The following is an 18,356-nucleotide window of genomic DNA, read 5'->3' as shown; positions in this document are numbered from 1 at the left end:
CGTACTGTGTTTTAGGGCCCCCTCAGCAGGCCTTTCCATCCCGCCTAAAAGCCACTCCTTGCATTTCCAGCGCCAGTGCGGCTGCGAAGGCCGCCGGCTGCACCCGGCGCAGGGCTGGCGCTCAGCTCAGCTGCGGCCCTTGCGGCCCGGACGGCAGGGGCTCCCCTTGGGACACCAGAGGAGGAGGTGCCCCAATTCCTCCCTTTGCAGAGCCAGCCTGAGACCAGCAATGACGAATGGGCTCGTTGTAACAGATCCCAGGGCCGACCTTCTCCATCCAGGGTCACGTGAAAATCAAGTGCGTCCTCACTTAACTCGCAGCCGCTGGCTGGCGCGCACTGTCCGCTCGGCAATGCATTTTTAGGTGATGGGAACACTAGGATCTCTGTTCACGTGTTTCTTAAATAACGAGCAACAAAGGACTGAGCGGCTTTCAGGAGCCCCCGCGGGACACCTTCGTCTTGTGAAACTTAACCACGGCCAACCAGCAGGATGGTATTTAAAGGGAGATAAAACGGCTGTTGCCAAAGTAACCGCCCCCGATTGGAGGAAACTCACGACATAGGCATTCGTGCCACAGACGAAACAGACCGTGGCACGTGTCTGCCTTCCCCCCGTAGGTGGCCTTGAGGGAGGGGACGGAGCCTCCCCACGCGCGGCACAGAGCAGCCTGGACCGCGTGGCCACGCTTTATGAGGCGGAGTCGCACGCAGCAGCACGTCCAGCGACAAGCAACCTGTAGGACAAGGGTCTGGGACAAAGCCCCAGGATGAACGTTGGCAGCAACTGCAAACTGTCACGTTTGTAGAAGGGATAATTAAGAAAACATACAGCGACACACCAGTATTTGGCACTAAATACCACAAGCAGCGTAGCCTGGGGCGGGGCAGAGCGCCACCTGCAGGCCGAGCCAGCGCCTGCCAGTGCCCCGCTCCCTGCCCACCCGGGACTGTCCTCAGGCTCTGTCGAGCCCTGGGCTTCCCCTGGGGGCGTGGCTACCGCAGGTCCCCGGCTCTTCCCCCTCTTCCAAAACGCAGCGGGGCGCACCCTGACGCGCAGGCCCCAGGCAGCCTTGGTTCCCTACGCAACGCTGTGCCCGGCCTGTCGACAGGAAACCGTTCTTTACTGAAAACTCTTAAGTACATGCATGCGTATAGATGCATATACAGGTATCAGTGTTGATTATATACCTGGTTCATGTTTAAGAGGGAAAATAATCAGAAAATGTAGACTGTAAATCAGCCATCGTTCTGCTACCAATCACTGCTAAATTTAGGCTCCCTTGAGAGCGGCAGACCCCTAAACCCCCGGCAGAAGGGTCCTCAGGGCCTCTTCTGGGCCATCTCCATACGTTTTCCTAAGGTTACACGTAAGCATGTAAACACACAGCCACCATCCAATGCAACATTATTTCTGTATCCCCCGTGCCCAGCCCAGTAACAGAGGTTCTGGGTAACTGTTGAGTTGACTTGCATTTTAGGTTAGAAAATGACTCAAAAAAAAAAAAAAAAAAAAAGGAAATTAAAGCCTCTGAAAAAGTTATCAAACTGGGTTTGAACAGAGAGGCAGGGTTTACCTCCGGGGTCAAAACGAGAGAGAAAAGGCGAAGCCAAGCCCCCCTTCAGCCTCTGCCAGAGGGGGTGGGGGAGGGGCAGGCTGCGCCCCAGGGGCCTCAGGGCCAGCCTCTCCTCCCAGGCCGTGCCTAGCAGGGCAGGCGGGAGCCCGGTTTCCTCGCCCCCCGAGAGGGGAAGAGGCGGACCCCCACAGCACCCCAGCCTTCATGCCCAGAGCGCGCTGGGCCTCAGCAGGAGGCCCCGGGCCCGCAGCCAGACGCAGCCGGGCTTCAGGACCCCGCTCGGCCTCTGTGCGGGTGCTCCCATCGCCACCAGTCTCTGCTCTTCCGTCTCCTCCCGGGTCCGCTGGCAGGCGGCCTACACAGCGGCTCCAGAAGGATGGGGGTCAGAACACCACATTCAACGCAGCAACTAGGACTCCACGCCATGCCGAGTGCGGAAGAAGTGTCCCCTCTTCTCTCTCCTGGTAGCATGCCCGGCGTTCTGCTGAGGTTGAGATACTTCCATAATAAAAGATGCTCCAGGAAAGAAATTAAAATCCAAAGATTAAATTCCCGTAAAAGCTGAGGTTACAGACATTAAAATCCAGTGGAACTAAAGTCCTTTTGTCCTGTGTGTTAACGTTCAAAGAGCGGAGTTCAAGGACAAACCCAGACCATCCCCACTTCTCACGCAGGCAGAGCGGAGCCCCTCCAGCGGCTGCGGCGGCCTCCCTCCCTCCCTGCGTCTGCAGCTCCAGGACCTCGGAAGGCACAGCAGTCCCAGTCAGTCTCCACTTGTACGGAACAGAGATGGCACCTAGCGCGCAGGTTTGTAAAGCCATTAATGCAGCAGTGCATACAAGGAGCCAGCGCAGCGCCCAGCACCCCACCCGCCCTCAGCCCCCACCCGGACACGTCTGTCTAGGAGGAGCGCTCAGGCTGCCTCTGGGCAGGCGGCTCTTGTTCACGCAGGCCAGCGGGTCCCCCTCTACCCCAGGCCCATCGGCTCTGAGCCCACCTTCTCTAGCAGGGGTTCTCGAACTCAGGTGTGCCTCACAGTCACGCGGGGGGGGGCCCGCAGAGACCGCTGAGGCTCAGCCCCCGATTCTGACTCAGCAGCACTGGGGGGAGGCCTGAGCCCCCGGGGGATGCTGGCACTGATCCACGGGGTCCCCTCTGAAACGCGCTGCTCCAAAGAAACACAAGTGTGAGACTGCACGTGCTTCATCACTTTAAACGTTAAAAGGTAATTCCAGCATTATTCTTTACTTTTCTCTTCTCGAAATTGAAACAGTCCTACCTCGTCCACACTTCACTTTCCCAGTTCTTCTCTTAAAATACCAATATCCCTCCTAATGTGGGGGGCTCTCAGGACTGAGACAGCTAATTGGGGCCTGACTAGTACCCCCACTCCCCAAAAGCAGCTGTCATTTCTCCTGACCTAAACAGGTCCCCGTAAGGCCAAAACTGTGTTAAGAGTTTTTTGTGTGTGTAGTTGTGTCTGTCAATTAAACAATTCCTGTTTATCACAAACCGCTCCAAGAGGTTTCCGCAACATCCTTATACAGGTAATTTAACTTGTTTACACTTAAAACATTCTTTGAGTTCATCTTCGTGGTGTAGCTGCCCAAAACTAAAAAAACTATTCCGAGCCTGTCACACGAACTTGCCCAGCCAACTCTGTTCCATGAACCAAAGTTCTGAATAAAAACTGCTCCAAAGGACAAGAGGAATGACACGACAGTACTTGCTGAAAAAGTGACTACGATGACACGCCTTTGCTTCAGAAGGACGTGCTCCCCATGCTTCAAGTCTCAAACAAGAAAAGCATGCTTGTCTCTCAGGGACCCTCCTAACACCGAATCTGAGCGGCTGACATAAACGTTGAGTTTTGCAGTCTCAACAGAAATGGTAGCTGCAATTTTTACATACGCATGTTAATTGTGTTTCCAAATTAATTCCTCTATTTCCTGCAAAAATATAAGTGTTGGTTGAGGGACAACAGGACTGAAGCATACCTGTGGCCAAAAACAGTCACCTGGAGGACAGGAAATAACCTCTGCTTTGTCACGTGTCAACGTCCGTCAGCAGGTGAAGGGGAAACAGGGGACAGGGGACCCGCACCCGGGGGCTCAGGAGTGCCTCGCCGTGTCCTTGCAACAGACTAAACTAACAGCACAGAGTAATTATTTAACTGAGAAAATGATGGGTAACAGCGCGCACAGGAATCAGTACAAAAGCCCAAACGGGGCAGGAGCGAGCCCAGTGCGTTTATTTCCCCTACTGTAGCCGTCCCAGCGCGGGCCGACCGCAAGCGCCGACAAGAGACGCGGGGGGAGGACGCTCCGGCGGCTGTCAGAACACCATGGCCTCCAAGCCGTCCTCCATGAACTTCTTATAGAGCGCCATGAACCTGGCCACGAACGCCTCCAAGTGGTAAATGGCTTTGCTCCCCAGCTGCAGGCGGTGCTCGTAGTAGGCGGCCATCTGGGCCACCTCCCCCTTCAGCTGCCCGTCGCAGTTGTGCAGGAGCTCGGAGAGGAGGCCCTGGGAAGGACAGCGATCCGTCACAGAAGTAACCTCTGATTTCTCTCCTTCAAAACCGAATTCATCTTAAATAAGTTTTTTTTTCCTTTGTGAAATCCTTAATTCTTTTATATGGACTTCATCCAACGTGAAGGACTGTGTGCCTTTTCTATGTGGTAACATGTGGTAATTAGCTAGCATGTCCCAAATTCCAAATACTTAAATGTACGAGGGTGCAAAGACATAAATCCAAGAGTGCTTACAGTGACATTATTATTAATAATAATAATCCACAGACAACATAAACTACTACCAACAGGGGTTTTTTACATATATATATATATATAAATATTATATATGTAACATAACCCCAGCAGCCAGGCCCGCGGCTCCCCCCCTTCACCCTCCACATGGCGCTGAAACGCCGCCCTCCCCAGGGAAGCGACCGCGGACCTCCGGTCACCCCGCTCCCCGGTGTCACTTCCCCCAGCACTTCCTCCAGAGCCCTTACAACACGCTGGAACCCTTTGCTTCCTTCCCTGTTTCCCGTCCCTCCCAGAATAATGCCAACCGCTCGGAAGGGACGGCCCCTCCTGTCTTCTTCAGCACCCCCTCCTGGTGCTCAGGCGCCCGGAGAGGCTCGACAAACACCCGCTGAATTACTGAACTGGGTAAGAGGGGGCGGTGTTACCTTAGGACTCGGAAAGCCCCGGGACCGCCCAGCCAAAGTCCAGATTGCATGCTTATAGAAGGTTCAAGATGAGAAACCCAGTTACCTTCATTATGACTTCGGGAGGGATGCAATGAGTTAAAAGCTCATAGAGTCTTCCACGAACCTCAAGGAGCCTACGTAAAACACAAGGAGTAATATTTTTTGATAAAAATAACAGGTAATTTTTCCAAGTACCTACTCTCCTGTTTTACTTTGTACTGGGTTGGCCAAAAAGTCCGTTTAGTGTTTTCTGTAAATTAAAACACATTTTAAATTTTCACTAATAATTGTCTTGATCTGGATATCCTGAGTATGGCGGCTCTCTCCCACGTGGTGGAACGCTAATTGTTCTCAGCTGGTCTCAGGTGGATCCTTATCAACTTCAACTTGTCTACCCGGCCGTGGAGCATCATCTAGTGAGAAATCTCCAGCACGAAACTTCACAAACCACTTTGACACATTTGATCAGTCACAGCACCTGCTCCACACACCGCACAAATCTTTTTTTCGTTTCAGTTGAGTTTTTACGTTTCTTGAAATAATAAAGCATAATATGCCAAAAATGATTGCTTATTTTCTTCCATCTTCAGTATTAAAATGGCTACACAAAAATTCACCAATTTTGGTAAGATATTTTTCTTAAATGTAAGCCGATATGACAGCTGTCACAATACAATCTAACAAAATTGTTTTGAATAAAGTTAAAGACAACTAAGCACTACTAGAGCCATCGTACAGAAAAAACCAAATGAACTTTTTGGCCACCCCAATAAATGAAACAAACAATCCAACGCATTTTCTTAAATGGCTTATCATACTTAGCATACACACATAGAATCTTTTTGTTTTGGTTCATTTTTTTGAAAACAGCATTTTCAGAACTCTTTTAAAGGTAGACACCCCTCTTATTCAGGGTTCCCAGTTACATCCAGAACAAGAGATCGAAGAACCCCTCTCTGGGGAACCGCACAAGTGACAAAGGGATAGAAGGAAGACACGTGTTACGACGCTGCTGCCTAGAGCGCAGCATAAAACAGAAATGCGGCCAGGACACAAAGCTGTCCTGTCACAAAGCAGGCCGCACGGGAGGGTGCAGGTGAGCGCGGAACCAGCTGCACACGCGAACGTGGATGTTCCGCCTCTGAGCCCTCCACTCCGGACGCCTCTCGTAACATATTTGGGAGGGAAAAGAGTAAAGAAATATATAAAGCATTTTAAAGCACTAAGAAAAACAGTGAAAATTAAGTCTAAACACACATAAAACAAGTATCTTTATCTCTATATATACTTACTTTAACTGTTCAGAATCTTCACTAATATCACAGATATTCTTTTATTTCAGATTAATCAAAAGTGATTTATGAAAGAGTTCTTAGAAGCAGGAGTTCAAACCCCTTCCTGGGACTCCCGGAGTAAGAAGTTGTGCTACAACAGAGGTTAGTGAAAGGGTTCTTTCTTTTAAACCCAGCATTTTTTTCTTCTGAGCACCCACTATGTGCACGACACTGTAGCTAGTGAGCGGCTGTTTAAAACTCCGCCCTCACACCAGCTGTGAGTGGCCGTTTCCTCCACTCCTTAGACGACAAGAGGAAGACCCGTGCAGTGTAAGTCGGCCGACAGAGCCGGCCACAGCGGGGCCACGAGGGAGGCACGGGCCCCACTGACGCGGGACCCAGGCTCTTCCCCAGCCCCGCACGGGACGGAGGGCCCTGCAGGCTGCCATTCCCACAGCCCCGCTCCTCCACTGGCGACGACTTCACGTTCAGAGACGCAGCCGAGGCAGCGTTTTAATTCAGACTCGACTGTACTGGGACATGACAGTGTATCTCAAAAACAAACCCTGACTATTGACACACACGGAAGAGACACACAGGACGAGCGGTCTGAGGTCGCTTCGACCGTGACGCACACAGCGGCCTTTCCCTGAAAGCAGCTCCGTGTGCGTGCACCGTGCGCAGAGCTGCGACTGCGTCAGACACCTTCTCCGCATCTCCTCTTAACCTGAGCTCCTTTCTACTGCGGCTCAGCTTCTAAGAAATGAATATATTCTACCTGTGCTACACATACATCATTATTTCTTGGGGAAGGGGGCTGCAGGTGGCAAAGAATGCAAACTTCTGTAGGAGGGGAAACAGTATCATCCACTAAAAATCTGCAGCTATTCAAGTCAGAAAATCACAACTATTCTAAGACAGATCAAACAAGAATCAAGAAGACTATGAATGTGACAGCAAGAACAAGAGGCCGAAAATCAGAAGCGCCCACCGGCGCTGGCCTTGCGTGCTGCTGACCTGCCTTTCCGGGCGGGAGAAGACTCCCCTGGGGGCAGGAAGGGAAGCCGCCGCCCCTGCAGCTGTTGGTCCGCCGAGGGGCCGGCCGGCAGCGCCTCTGCTCAGACAAGCTCACTCACAAGCTGCCAACACCTGCGTGGAAACTGGAGGAAGGGAGCAGCAGCCGCAACTAAGCAAAGAAATAATCGACTGAAGTCTCATAAATGCATCTAATTATCAAATCTGCAACGTCTGTACCTCAGTCTCTTAAAAGCAGAAAAGTCCTACTACTATCGTCAGTTTTTCTTCCTTAAAGTCAGAACAAAACGAAGTCATCTCCAGTGTGGATATACTTTACAGAAGGCTTGTAAACGTGCTTTGAATTTTATGTCTTCAAAGGCTGAGATTTCTTCACTATTCACAAAATGGAAGGCACTTTTTCCTACAGTCACAATTTCTTTTCTGAAGAGACGATGTTGAACACGTTGAAAGCTATTAATTCATTGAAGTAAAATAACTGAAGTAAAGGAACTCAAAGCAAACGCTGGTGAAATACTAAGTACCCCTCACACGTGACTACACACCTGCATCGCCCCACCTGCGATGGCCAGGAGCACCTGCTACTCTCCCTTTGAAACTGTCATAAACATTAGGATTCCCCAGATGCACCGATCACGCCAGAGGCGGCACAGGCCACACTGTTCCCACGACGACATTCACATGAGCCAGGGAAGCCTGGTTGCGGGGTCGCGCTCAGCCCGCGCCTCGGTTCCCTGAAGCGATCCAGGGCCGGCCCGGAGTCCTGCCGGGCAGTACGGAAGCGGCCGCGGCCCCGGGCCCGCGAGCCTGAGGAGCTGTCGCCCGGCCTGCCACGGGAGCCGGCTTTCAGGCCGTCACTCCTGTTTCTAAATTTATTTTCATTGTATTTTTTTCCATAACCATTTATCCCCCTACATACAGCCCCGCCCCCGTCTTGATCTGGAGGAGAGCGGACTGCCCCTCTCTGTCAAAGCGGCCATCAATCAAACTACCCGTGCTGGAGTATTTTCTGAGTGGCCACTGCGAGTACCGGGCCCGCAGGAGTAAGAGGGCACAACTGGGTGGCACGTGTCACAAAACACCTCCTGACACCACGGCTCAGACCCGAAACTGTTCTGACCAGCCCCTGTACTCGTGCCTGGAAATCAACAGGAGACCCAGAGGTCTGACTCGCAGTCCGGAGCCTTCTCGTGTATGAGGTACCAACTATCAAGTTATACGTTGTTCTTTTCAATACTGACAAACTGGACACATTGTGTTATGTTCTAATTCTATGTCATCTGAAATCCTAAAAGGAAAACTAAAAACTCCCAAGAATTGTAATTTATGAGTAACTTCCATATTTACATGTCAACAGCTTAATAAAGGCTACGATGCCACACATCAACTATTTAGAAACCATTAAATTTCTAAAATTATATCCCACCCTTTCTTTAAAAGCTGAGTATTTAGACTGAAAATTTAATTACAATTCTAAATCGCACGGTGCCTGTGGGCAGCCCTTAGCCCGCACTCGGAACGGCTGCGCCCCGATGTGCCCAAACTCGCAGGCCCCCCCCCCCCCATCTACCTTTGGGGGGTCTGCTGGCTGACAATGGCGTTGGCCGTCTCCCTCAGGTACACCTCCCAGTCCGTCTCAGGGATGTCCTGGTCCGCAGTGAAGGGGTATCTACGTGACGGAGGGAAGACACCGTCAGGGAGAGGACGCCGCCGCCCCGACGGGCGCGGCCCGGCGACGCTCCCGCACTCACTGCTGCACGCGGCAGGCCTCGCACATGAGCAGCGCCTTCCTGAGGTTTCTGCAGGACTTCTCTGCCAGTCGGCGGGCCAGCTGCGACGGGAGGCTCAGGCCCTCCTTCTTGCACACAGTGGATAGCACATCGCAGATCTGGAATAAAGTAACCAACAAAAGCGAGCCGTCTGTCAAAGAGCAGATTCAAATGATGTCTGCTGACACCGACTTTAGAGGCCCCCCCGTCCCCGGTCGCCCCCTTTCCCTGCCAGGCCGCTGCTCCCTCGGCAGGAGCCGGACCTCGCCCAGCCGTCCGGAGAGGCAGCGGCTGGCCCTGCAGCGGGAGGCAGATCGGGCCCCGGTCAGATCAGTGGCAGGTCAGGGCCGCTCAGGAGAGTTCCGCACGCCCTAAGGCGCGCTCTGCGTGGCCTACGATGGGAACGGGGCCGCAGGGCTGGGGGCCCGTGACGCTGCGGCTTCCCAGGCCCTTTCAGCTGCATCGTTCCTATAACGTTTACAACCAGAAGTAAAGGTGTTTTACCACTTCGCAGCTAACACAATGTCGCATAAGACTAGCCTCAACTTACTAAGAGCAGGGAAGTGGCTCATGGTGAGAACCAGCATTTTCACTGGCAGCTGCTAAGAATGACCGATGCGCAGACCGGGTGGGCGGAGGCGGGTCCGCAGTGGTGAGCGACCATCTTCTCAGCCGGGAAAGCCACCGCGGCCCCCAGACCCTGCGTGCCTCTCCCCACACCCACCGCCGCACCTGGGCACCGTCACGCTGCCCCGGCCCCCGGCCCCAGCAGGACGCCCCCCCCATCATCCCGGGCAAAGCCCGTGTCTTCCATATTCAAGCCTCTTCCCAAGTCAAACACATCAGGTTGCGTTAGAAGATACTGGTAACAAACCTTTACCTAGTTTAGTAAAATTCACAGTATCTACTTGTTTAAGGTAAAAGATAATTTAATGCAAAGAACACTATACAGTGGCATCTGGTATTTACATCTGGTCTATACAAGGTCTGTCTGGGAAAAGTCCAGCCATTGTTAATGTAATGAGAACAGGTTGCATGACATGAGTGTGACCTGGTGGCCAAGGAGAGTGGGCTGGAATGCACGTGTGTGAACAATGACAACTTCACGGTACCAGTCAGTGGGGGCGGTAGATGGCGTTGAGTGAGCCTGTGCACTATACGGCCACTGTATTCAAAATGACTGAGTGAGTAGAAGAACGAATCTGCATCAAATTTTGCGTTAAGCTCAAACAGAAATTATTCGGATGATTCCGAAGGCAGTAGCTATGGGCAACTGGTGATTGGCAGCTTCGTCATAACAATGTGCCCACTCATGCATCATGTGTCAGCCAGAATTTTTTTTTTTTTTTTTTTGCAAAACATGAATTCATCCAGGTGACTCAGCCCCCCTAAAACCCAGATTTGGTGTCCTGCAACTCCTGGCTTTTCCCAAAACTAAAACCGCCTTTGAAAGGGAACAGATTTCAAATTATTGATGAGATTCAGGAAAATACGATAGGGCAGCTGATGGCAACTGGGAGAACTGTGTGAGGTCCCAGGGTCTCTACTTTGAAGGGGACTGAGGCGTCATGCCCTATGTCTCATATCTTCTTCAATAAATGCCTCTCTCCTTTCACAGCACGTGGCTGGATACTTTTTGGACAGACCTCGTATATATTGGTTTGTGCATCTACTAATGATTAGCATCCAGGACACAGATGTCCTCAAATTACTGAAACACCTCACCATGTTTTTACAGAAACAAACGTGTGACTCAACTTACATCTTCAATGCTGGGGGCAGGCACACGAACTGCCAGACACCTGCTGCGGATGGGCGGTATCACTTTGGACGTAGAATTGCAACACAAGATCAGCCTGCAGGTGGACATGTACTTTTCCATGGTTCTACGCAAGGCATGCTGAGCGTCCTTGGTGAGTTTATCAACCTCTGTCAATAAAACCACTGAGACAAAGAGAAACCAAACAAATTTTAACCTGAGTATCTACCTCCTCCTTCCTCATTATTGAGCATAAAATCCTAAATAATTACCCTTCCCTTTGGCAAAGACATACAAAAGTTATAGGTACAGGGAAAATAATTTATTTTTAAAAATTCTGTAATAAGCGTAAGCAAATCTAGACTAAATGCAGTTAAACAGGTTACCTCGCTATAGAATTCATCGTAGCCTCTGTATTATTTTTATGCACTAAAAAAATAAAGAGGCAAAACAAGGACATACAGGTCTGCACTTTCCCGCAACACTTCCCATCAGCAGGACATGGCTGGGGACACCCCGAGTCTCAGCCTTCCAAGGGATACGCTTTGGAGAACAACCAGCACAGAGACGCAGCTCACAAGGCAGAACGGTCTCTGGTCACTTGCACAGCGAGCTTCTACGTGGCCATCATCAAGAACTGGTCTTAAAGTTTTTCAGGAACGAGGCGCAGGTGCCGGCTGAATCCAATTGCTGTAGTTTCCATTACACCCAATGAAGTGGCGCCCCAGTACCCGTTGGCTTCAGACGACCCCAAACCCGGTACTCCTCGTGTTTTAACAACAGAAAATGTTTCAGCGCTCGGCGCTGACACATTCCCCACCCCAAAAAGGAGCCTGAAGCTTGGCTTAGAACAGAAGGTCAACGCACATCTGCTAAACGGATGAAGCAGACCACTTCCCACCACACTTCCTCCCGCACGCACGCCTCACGAGGAGTGTCTGCCCGATAAAGCGACATCAGTCCATCACCCACCTTTGAAGTCCCGCTGAGCGTTTGTCTCAAGCTGCTGGGACTGTGCCACCGTTTTCAGCATCTCCTGAATGACCACCCGGTCGCTGTTCCCAGCATCACTATCAACATTAACATTAAGAATAAGATCTTAAGTAGTTACAATTTTAAGATTAGTAACAGCTAGTTACATTCACAAAACTTTAAAACTGAGGTATTTTAGGTTATTAAAAATACTAACATTCTAATACTCAATTACAGTTTAACATAACTGAGAATATTAAACGTTATTTTAAGTTTACTGTTACTTAAAAAGAACAATTAAGAGCTTGTCGAGTACTTTAGTACTCCTGTCCACGCTATAGTTAGTTACAGCTAACGTAATTATCTATAATTACTCAAAACAGAAAAATAAGTCTCTGACACACATGTAACACCCGTCCTCCTTCCCCATCCCCAGAACAGCAGAGGCCTGCGGGCCACCGAGTCGGACAGCGCGCCCACTCCCTGGGCCTGGCAGTTGCGTGTAAGGGGGAGCCAGAGGGCGGGAGGCTGCCGCCTCACCGCAGGCACTGCCTGTCACTCACCCAGGTCCCGCCCCGCACCCCAGCGCAAGTGCTGAGCCTCAACCCGACAGGGAGAGCCGCCAGCCCGCCAGCCCGACGGCACCCTGGCCGGCACCCTGGCCCGCTCCCCAGCAGCCCCGCACGCCCCGGGCGCCGGTGGCCCGCGGCGATCACTGCCACGCCGATTACTTCCCGCCGCAGCACGAGCCTCCTCGCGTCTCCCGGCCTCGGACCGGAACGCGAGCCTCCGCAGGCGGCCGCAGTAACACCCGCTCGCCAGGGACCCGAAGCGAAGGCCCGGCCACGGTGCCGCAGCCCAAGTTCGCTTTGTGAAACGCTTACTCCAGACGCTGCAAACGCCTTCGGCGCACTCTGCCCACCGGTTCTGAATGAGTCGGTGTCATTTTTTCAAACCTATGTAATCTACTTGGTGTAAAACACCGAGCTCTACAGAGCAAGAAAACTCAATTATCAAAACTACCAGAATGAGGAGTCTCAGAGAAGGTACCGTGGAAGGTTCTGGCTGTTTCACACAGGGCAGTGTTGCTTTTATCTGTTTTATGTACTGGGTTTTCATACACAATTTTTCTTCAAGAAAGAGTCCTGCTCTTTAAAAAACAATCTGAAAACCACTATTCTGAAAACGCTCATTGCCAGACAGTAGCAGCTTACCTGGGGTTCACTTCGAGGTGGTAATTGCTTGCAATGGTGCTAATTTCAATTTTCTTTTTAGATGGAGTCTATGGACAAAGGAAATAGATGTTTGTAACATTCAATTATTAGCTACTTCTCCTCTTTTCCGTATTTCACTGGCTGTTTATTCAACAATTTATGTTACTAAAATAAAACTTGAGAGGAGCACCACCGTTTTAACTTCATTAACCCATTCTTTTATCACTGTGCAGACAGGCGTGTTTTTATACAAACTGTGCCATACGCATTCCTATTTTAGAGACATTTTCCCTCTGCCTCCAGAATCTCCAAACCACTTCGCTGTCAGCGCATCACCTCTGCACACAGCCTGTTTTTTTTTACAGCCTTCTCCACAACACACACAAACACGCATACACACTTCCATGTGTTTCTATATAATGCCAACGCTTTTGTGAAAAATACGAGACAAACATACTTGTTTTGCTTTTTCCACTCAACATCGAGGCACCTCCTCTCAGGCAACTGGTATAGGACGTGACAGGTACATTTTAACCTCTAACATGTCTCCAAACCGGCCTGTGCTGCCGCTGCCAAGGCCGGACAGGTTCACTAGAGACTCAGGCAGACGGAAGAACACTCACAGAGCCGTGGGGATGCCGGACATCCTTTGTTCAAGGGCAGGCGGTCCCCACGTGCCACACTGCATGTCACCGGTCCCCTCTCTTACCTGTGTCCCAGCGTGGAGCCCCCACCCCAAGTCCTGGAGACAAAGCCGGCAGGGAGTCAGAACGGGCTGAGATTCGGCACACACGGGCCCAGCCACGGCTATGGGAGCACTTACGGGGCCCAGCGTCAAGGCCACGAGAACGTGCCTCACCTTAGCTCCCCAGACCCCTGGGCGAGGGGCCAGCCTGCCTCCGCTTACCCTACAGTCATTCTGACGGGCGTCTTGCTTCTTGCCTTTTGTATCTCAAACAATCCCACAATTAACACACTTGCCTTTAAACACATCTCATGCGCTACTTTCATTTCTATGCAACAGATTCCCAATGAAGAATCTGCTGAATTGAAGGGAATACATTTTCTAAACTTATGTGTAACCAGCCTCCCTATCCAAAAAACAGTTAACAGTTCACTGCTCCCCAGCAATGAATGCTCCGCCCCAACATTCCCCATCTGCAGTAGGCTTTATACCAAGCCTCCATTCTTGCAAACTGATAAATATACAATATGTATATATCATAAGAAATACTGAGTTGGCCAAGGAGTTTGCTTGGTGTTTTTCCCTATAATGGCTCTAATAGCACTTAGTTGTCTTCAGCTTCATTTGAAATAATTTTGTTAGATTGTATCGTGACCGCTGTCATTTTAATACTTTTCTGTAGCCATTTTAATATTGAAGAGGGAAAAAGTAACATTTTCAGCATATTATGTTTTATTATTTCAAGAAAAGTAAAAACACAACTGAAACACACAAAGAGCTGTGCAGTGTGTAGAGAAGGTGCTGTGACTGATCCAACCTGTCACAGTAAAGTTTCGTGCTAGAGATTTCCCACTGGACGATGATGCTCCAGTCAGGCAAACCAGCTGAAATTGATAGTGATCAAATCAAGATATTAAGTGAGAACAATCAACATTCTACCACATGGGAGACAGCCGCTGATATACTCCAAATATCCAAATCAAGTGTTGAAAATCATCTGCACCAGCCTGGTTGTTAATCACTCTCATGTTTGGGTTCCACCTAAGTTAGATGGAAAAACCCTTCTTGACCATATTTCTGCATGCAATTCTCTACTTATAAGTAATGAAAACATTTCGTTTTTAAAACAAATTACAACAGGCAATGAAAAGTGGACACTTTACAATGTGGAATGGAGAGATCGTGGGGGCAAGTGAAATGAACCACCACCAACCACACCAAAGGCTGGTCTTCATCCAAAGAAGGGGATATTGTGTATATGGAGGGGTTGGGAGGGAGTCCTCTATGATGAGCTCCTTCCGGAAAACTGAACGATTAGTTCCAACAAGTATGCTCCCAATTAGACCAACTGAAAGCAGCACTCGATGAAAAAGTGTCCATAATTAGTCAAAAGAAAACGCATAATCTTCTATCAGGATAACACAAGACCACGTGTTTCTTTGATGACCAGGCAAAACCCAACACACCTGGCTGGGAAGTTCTGATTCATCCACCATATTCACCAGTCACTGCACCTTGGATTTTCATTTATTTTGGTCTTTATAAAACTCTCAATGAAAAAATAATTCAATTCCTGGAAGACTGCAAAAGGCACCTGGAACAGTTTCTTGCTAAAAAAAAAGTTTTGGGAAGATGGAATTATGAAGTTGCCTGAAAGATGGCAGAAGGTAGTGGAACAAAAAGGTGAATGTGCTGTTCAATAAAGTTATTGGGGGGAAAAACTTTTTGTTGTATTTTTACTTAAAAACAAACGAACTTCTTGGCCAACCCAGTATTTAGAGGGCCTCAGAGTGAAATGCTTACTGTGATGGTCTGATGTTCAATTCTCAATTTTTCCACTCCGATGCCATAAAGTTCACGTAGAATACACATAATTCTCGTCTTTTTACCAGCACCTGACGGTCCGTACACTAACAGATGAGGAAAGTCCCCACATTGCACCTGGGAGGGAAAAAAAACACAAGGCATTTTCCTTAATTACACAACGAGGTTCTAGGTAGAATTAAACGTCTTAAGTGCTGATATTTTGCGTCTCTACCTTAGAAACTTCAAATATATGTGTATGTATGTGTGCACAGTGGTTTTTAAAAATCACTTATGGAACGTTGATTATCTCCTGGCACTAACATCACATAATTGCACACCTAGCACAGGACACGCCTGCTATGACACCATGCACTGGAAAGAAAGAACCCCCACACCCGCTGGATGCCGGAACCTCCCGGAGAGCTTTTCAAAACGAAAGACTGATTACTGGACCCGGTCCATCCCGTTACGACTCAGTAACTGAGATCAATGCCTGCCTTAGTTTGGGCTTCCACAGACAGTCCCTTTGGTAAGAAGTGAGTGCATTTGGTTCACTGGGGAGGTAAAGAAAAATCCTGCTGGGAAGCAAAAGGCAGAGCATATCATCACCGTAAATCCCATTCTGGGCACTGGGGCTTGACGCTGCTGGGAGGCTGGACTCTGGTGCCAGACACACCACAGCACTGACCCCACACCCCACGCCCCGCGCCCCCCACCCCAACCATGGGCGCCAAAGCTGGAGTCTCCTGGGCTGATTCTCCTCAATCCTTGCTGAAGCCTGAGGAGGGAAGGGAGGATACGAATCAGCAGGCATTTCCCATGCTTAGGGGTGTCTTCAAGACAAAGTGCAAACCCGGGAGGCAGAGTCAGTCTGCGTGCACACGGGCCGGGAGCACGGGACACAGGGATGGCAAAGGAGAAGCCCGGGCTCGACCGAGCTCCCCAGGTGGCTCTGATGATCAGGTTGGTTTAGGAATCCACAGCACAAAGGCAGAGAGCACGTCTGGGCCTCAGGTGTATGAAATCTTGGGGAGCGAAAGTTGTAAATAACCATTACAGGGAAAAAAAACATCTAAACAGAAATGCTTATTACCTCAGATTTCAATTGTCTCCAGGAAAAAACTATTCACCTAATACAAGGCATGGAAAACAGTACATGCTCCTCAAATACTGCCTGCCTTTGTATTTTAAACTTCCGTCTAACCAAAAACAAAGGCTATGCTTTACATGTTTCATAGTTTTGTTAAATTGCAGATTCACCATGAAACGGGTACATATTTTTTAAAAGCATACCTGTTAACACGTAAGATGAATATATTAAATTTTTGTCCAAAACATTTATTCCAAATTCTCTACTTAAAAAAAAAAAAGTCATAGAAAATAAAACACAATGTATCCTTTGTCTAAGAAAATTCAAGTGAAAGCCATTGTGGGAAAATGCAATTTGCCGGTAAATGAAGACGACGGGTATCATGGATGTTATTTTAAACTACAGCACAGGCAAAGTCATTAAAGAGGAGAAAAAACCTGTCCCACAACGCTATCAACTTTTCTAACGACTTTCATATAAAAGGATGGAGTTCCTTTTTTACCGTTCCTTCTCGTTTTTACAAAGTATTTAGACAATACCTGTAATTGCTGAGCAAAAACACGTTTACCAGCACACGGTCCTTTCAGGTCCATAAAGGGGGCGGGTAAGTGGCTTCCACAGACACTAGAGTTTTCCTAAGACCCTTGGTTCCCTGTCCACTCCCCGCAAAACCCCGATTGCTTATCCCAGCACAGGGCCATCATCCCCTTTTATAAACTACAACGTAAAAACAAGCATCAGGATGGGGGCGGGGATCTTCCTAAGGGGTTACATTCCAGAACCACCTGATACCACCTCTCACTGCAGAATCAGGAGTGACCTCAGAAACGAATCGAGGCACTACCTTCCTACTTGTAAGGAAGGACGGCGACACCAGGGAACTTGAAGTCAGCGGTGAAAGCGCCAGGAGAGCGACGCCCCTTCTCCGCTCAGAGCCTCCGAGGGCCTCTCCTCCCGCTGGGCCCGAGGAAGGGGCTCCGCACCCTGCCTCAACCCGCGGGGTTCCACCGGCCTCGGGCGGGTCCCAGACTAGCGGCGCCTCGAGCGGCAGCGGAGAACGCAGCCTCACCCCGCCCCCTTCCACCAGGGCGCGGGGCTCCCGGGCTGGATCGGCCCTGGGCCCCGGGCCCTGAGCCTCTCCGTGCCCGAGCCCCGCCAGCCCCGCCGCGCCCGCTCACCAGGTTGCGCAGCTGGGCCGCCTGCTCCTTGTGATAGTCCAGCCGGGACAGCGAGCAGGGCCGGTATTTGTCCGCCCAGAGGCTCATGGCAGCTGGCGTTCCTGCTCCGACGCTTGAAAGTCCCGCGCGCGCCCGCCCTGCGCCCGGACGTCGAGACCCCTTTTCCCGCGAGACGCCAGCCTCGTGACGTCACCGCCGGCCGCGAGCGCGTACGCGACTACGGAAGCCTAGTGCAGACAGAATTTACCGCGCGGCGCCAGGGCCACGTGGTCGTGTCTAGCCATTGTTTCATTTAATCCCTTTCCCTTTGTTCTCACGGGGTGTGATAGCCCAGAAACTGGTAACCGAATTTGAAATTTGGCTCCGACACTCTAGGCGCCCGAGCTCCGCGAATCTCAGAGAAGCCACTCTCCTTGATTAATTTCCTTTGTCCGTTTAATCAAAACGCTGAAACTTTCAAAACGCTCACTCCGTCCGGCTCCTCTAACCTTGACCCTAGAATAGATCAGGTTTGGGGGGTTTTCTCGCTTGACAGGCATCCTGCCGAGGCAAAAACCGTGCTGGATTTTAGCAGTAATTGCATTAAATCTACAGAGCAATTGGGGTAAAGCGCTTTTATATACGTGAAATCTGGAAACCTATGGTATGGTTCCCCTGCTGAACACACAGACACACACCCCCACCCATCCACCCGCCCAACCGTAAACTTCAAGAGGTTTGGGGCAGTTTTCTCCACCAGGTGAAGCCGGAAAGACTGCAGAGGGACTCAAAACGCTGGTTC

General features: G+C 50.2%; 1 protein-coding gene across 1 annotated transcript; it reads right to left on the bottom strand.

Annotated features, from left to right (window-relative positions):
- Window positions 1-3,826: 3,826 nt before the first annotated feature.
- RFC3 (replication factor C subunit 3) lies at window positions 3,827-17,760 on the bottom strand. Its single transcript, XM_054586665.1, has 9 exons — window positions 17,576-17,760; window positions 15,305-15,442; window positions 12,817-12,884; window positions 11,603-11,700; window positions 10,634-10,815; window positions 8,854-8,990; window positions 8,673-8,771; window positions 4,858-4,927; window positions 3,827-4,102 (listed from the first exon to the last, which is right to left on the bottom strand). The coding sequence occupies exons 1-9, from the start codon at window positions 17,660-17,662 to the stop codon at window positions 3,911-3,913; spliced, it is 1,071 nt and encodes a 356-aa protein (XP_054442640.1). The 5' UTR covers window positions 17,663-17,760; the 3' UTR covers window positions 3,827-3,910.
- Between the last annotated feature and the right edge of the window lie 596 nt (window positions 17,761-18,356).

Source organism: Pteronotus mesoamericanus, unplaced genomic scaffold, assembly GCF_021234165.1.
Source record: "Pteronotus mesoamericanus isolate MK-2021 breed Mesoamerican mustached bat unplaced genomic scaffold, CSHL_Meso_final contig_94, whole genome shotgun sequence".
NCBI classification, from domain to species: domain Eukaryota; kingdom Metazoa; phylum Chordata; class Mammalia; order Chiroptera; family Mormoopidae; genus Pteronotus; species Pteronotus mesoamericanus.
Note: the sequence above shows the minus strand (reverse complement) of the source record. Positions and strands in the feature narration are given on the sequence as shown.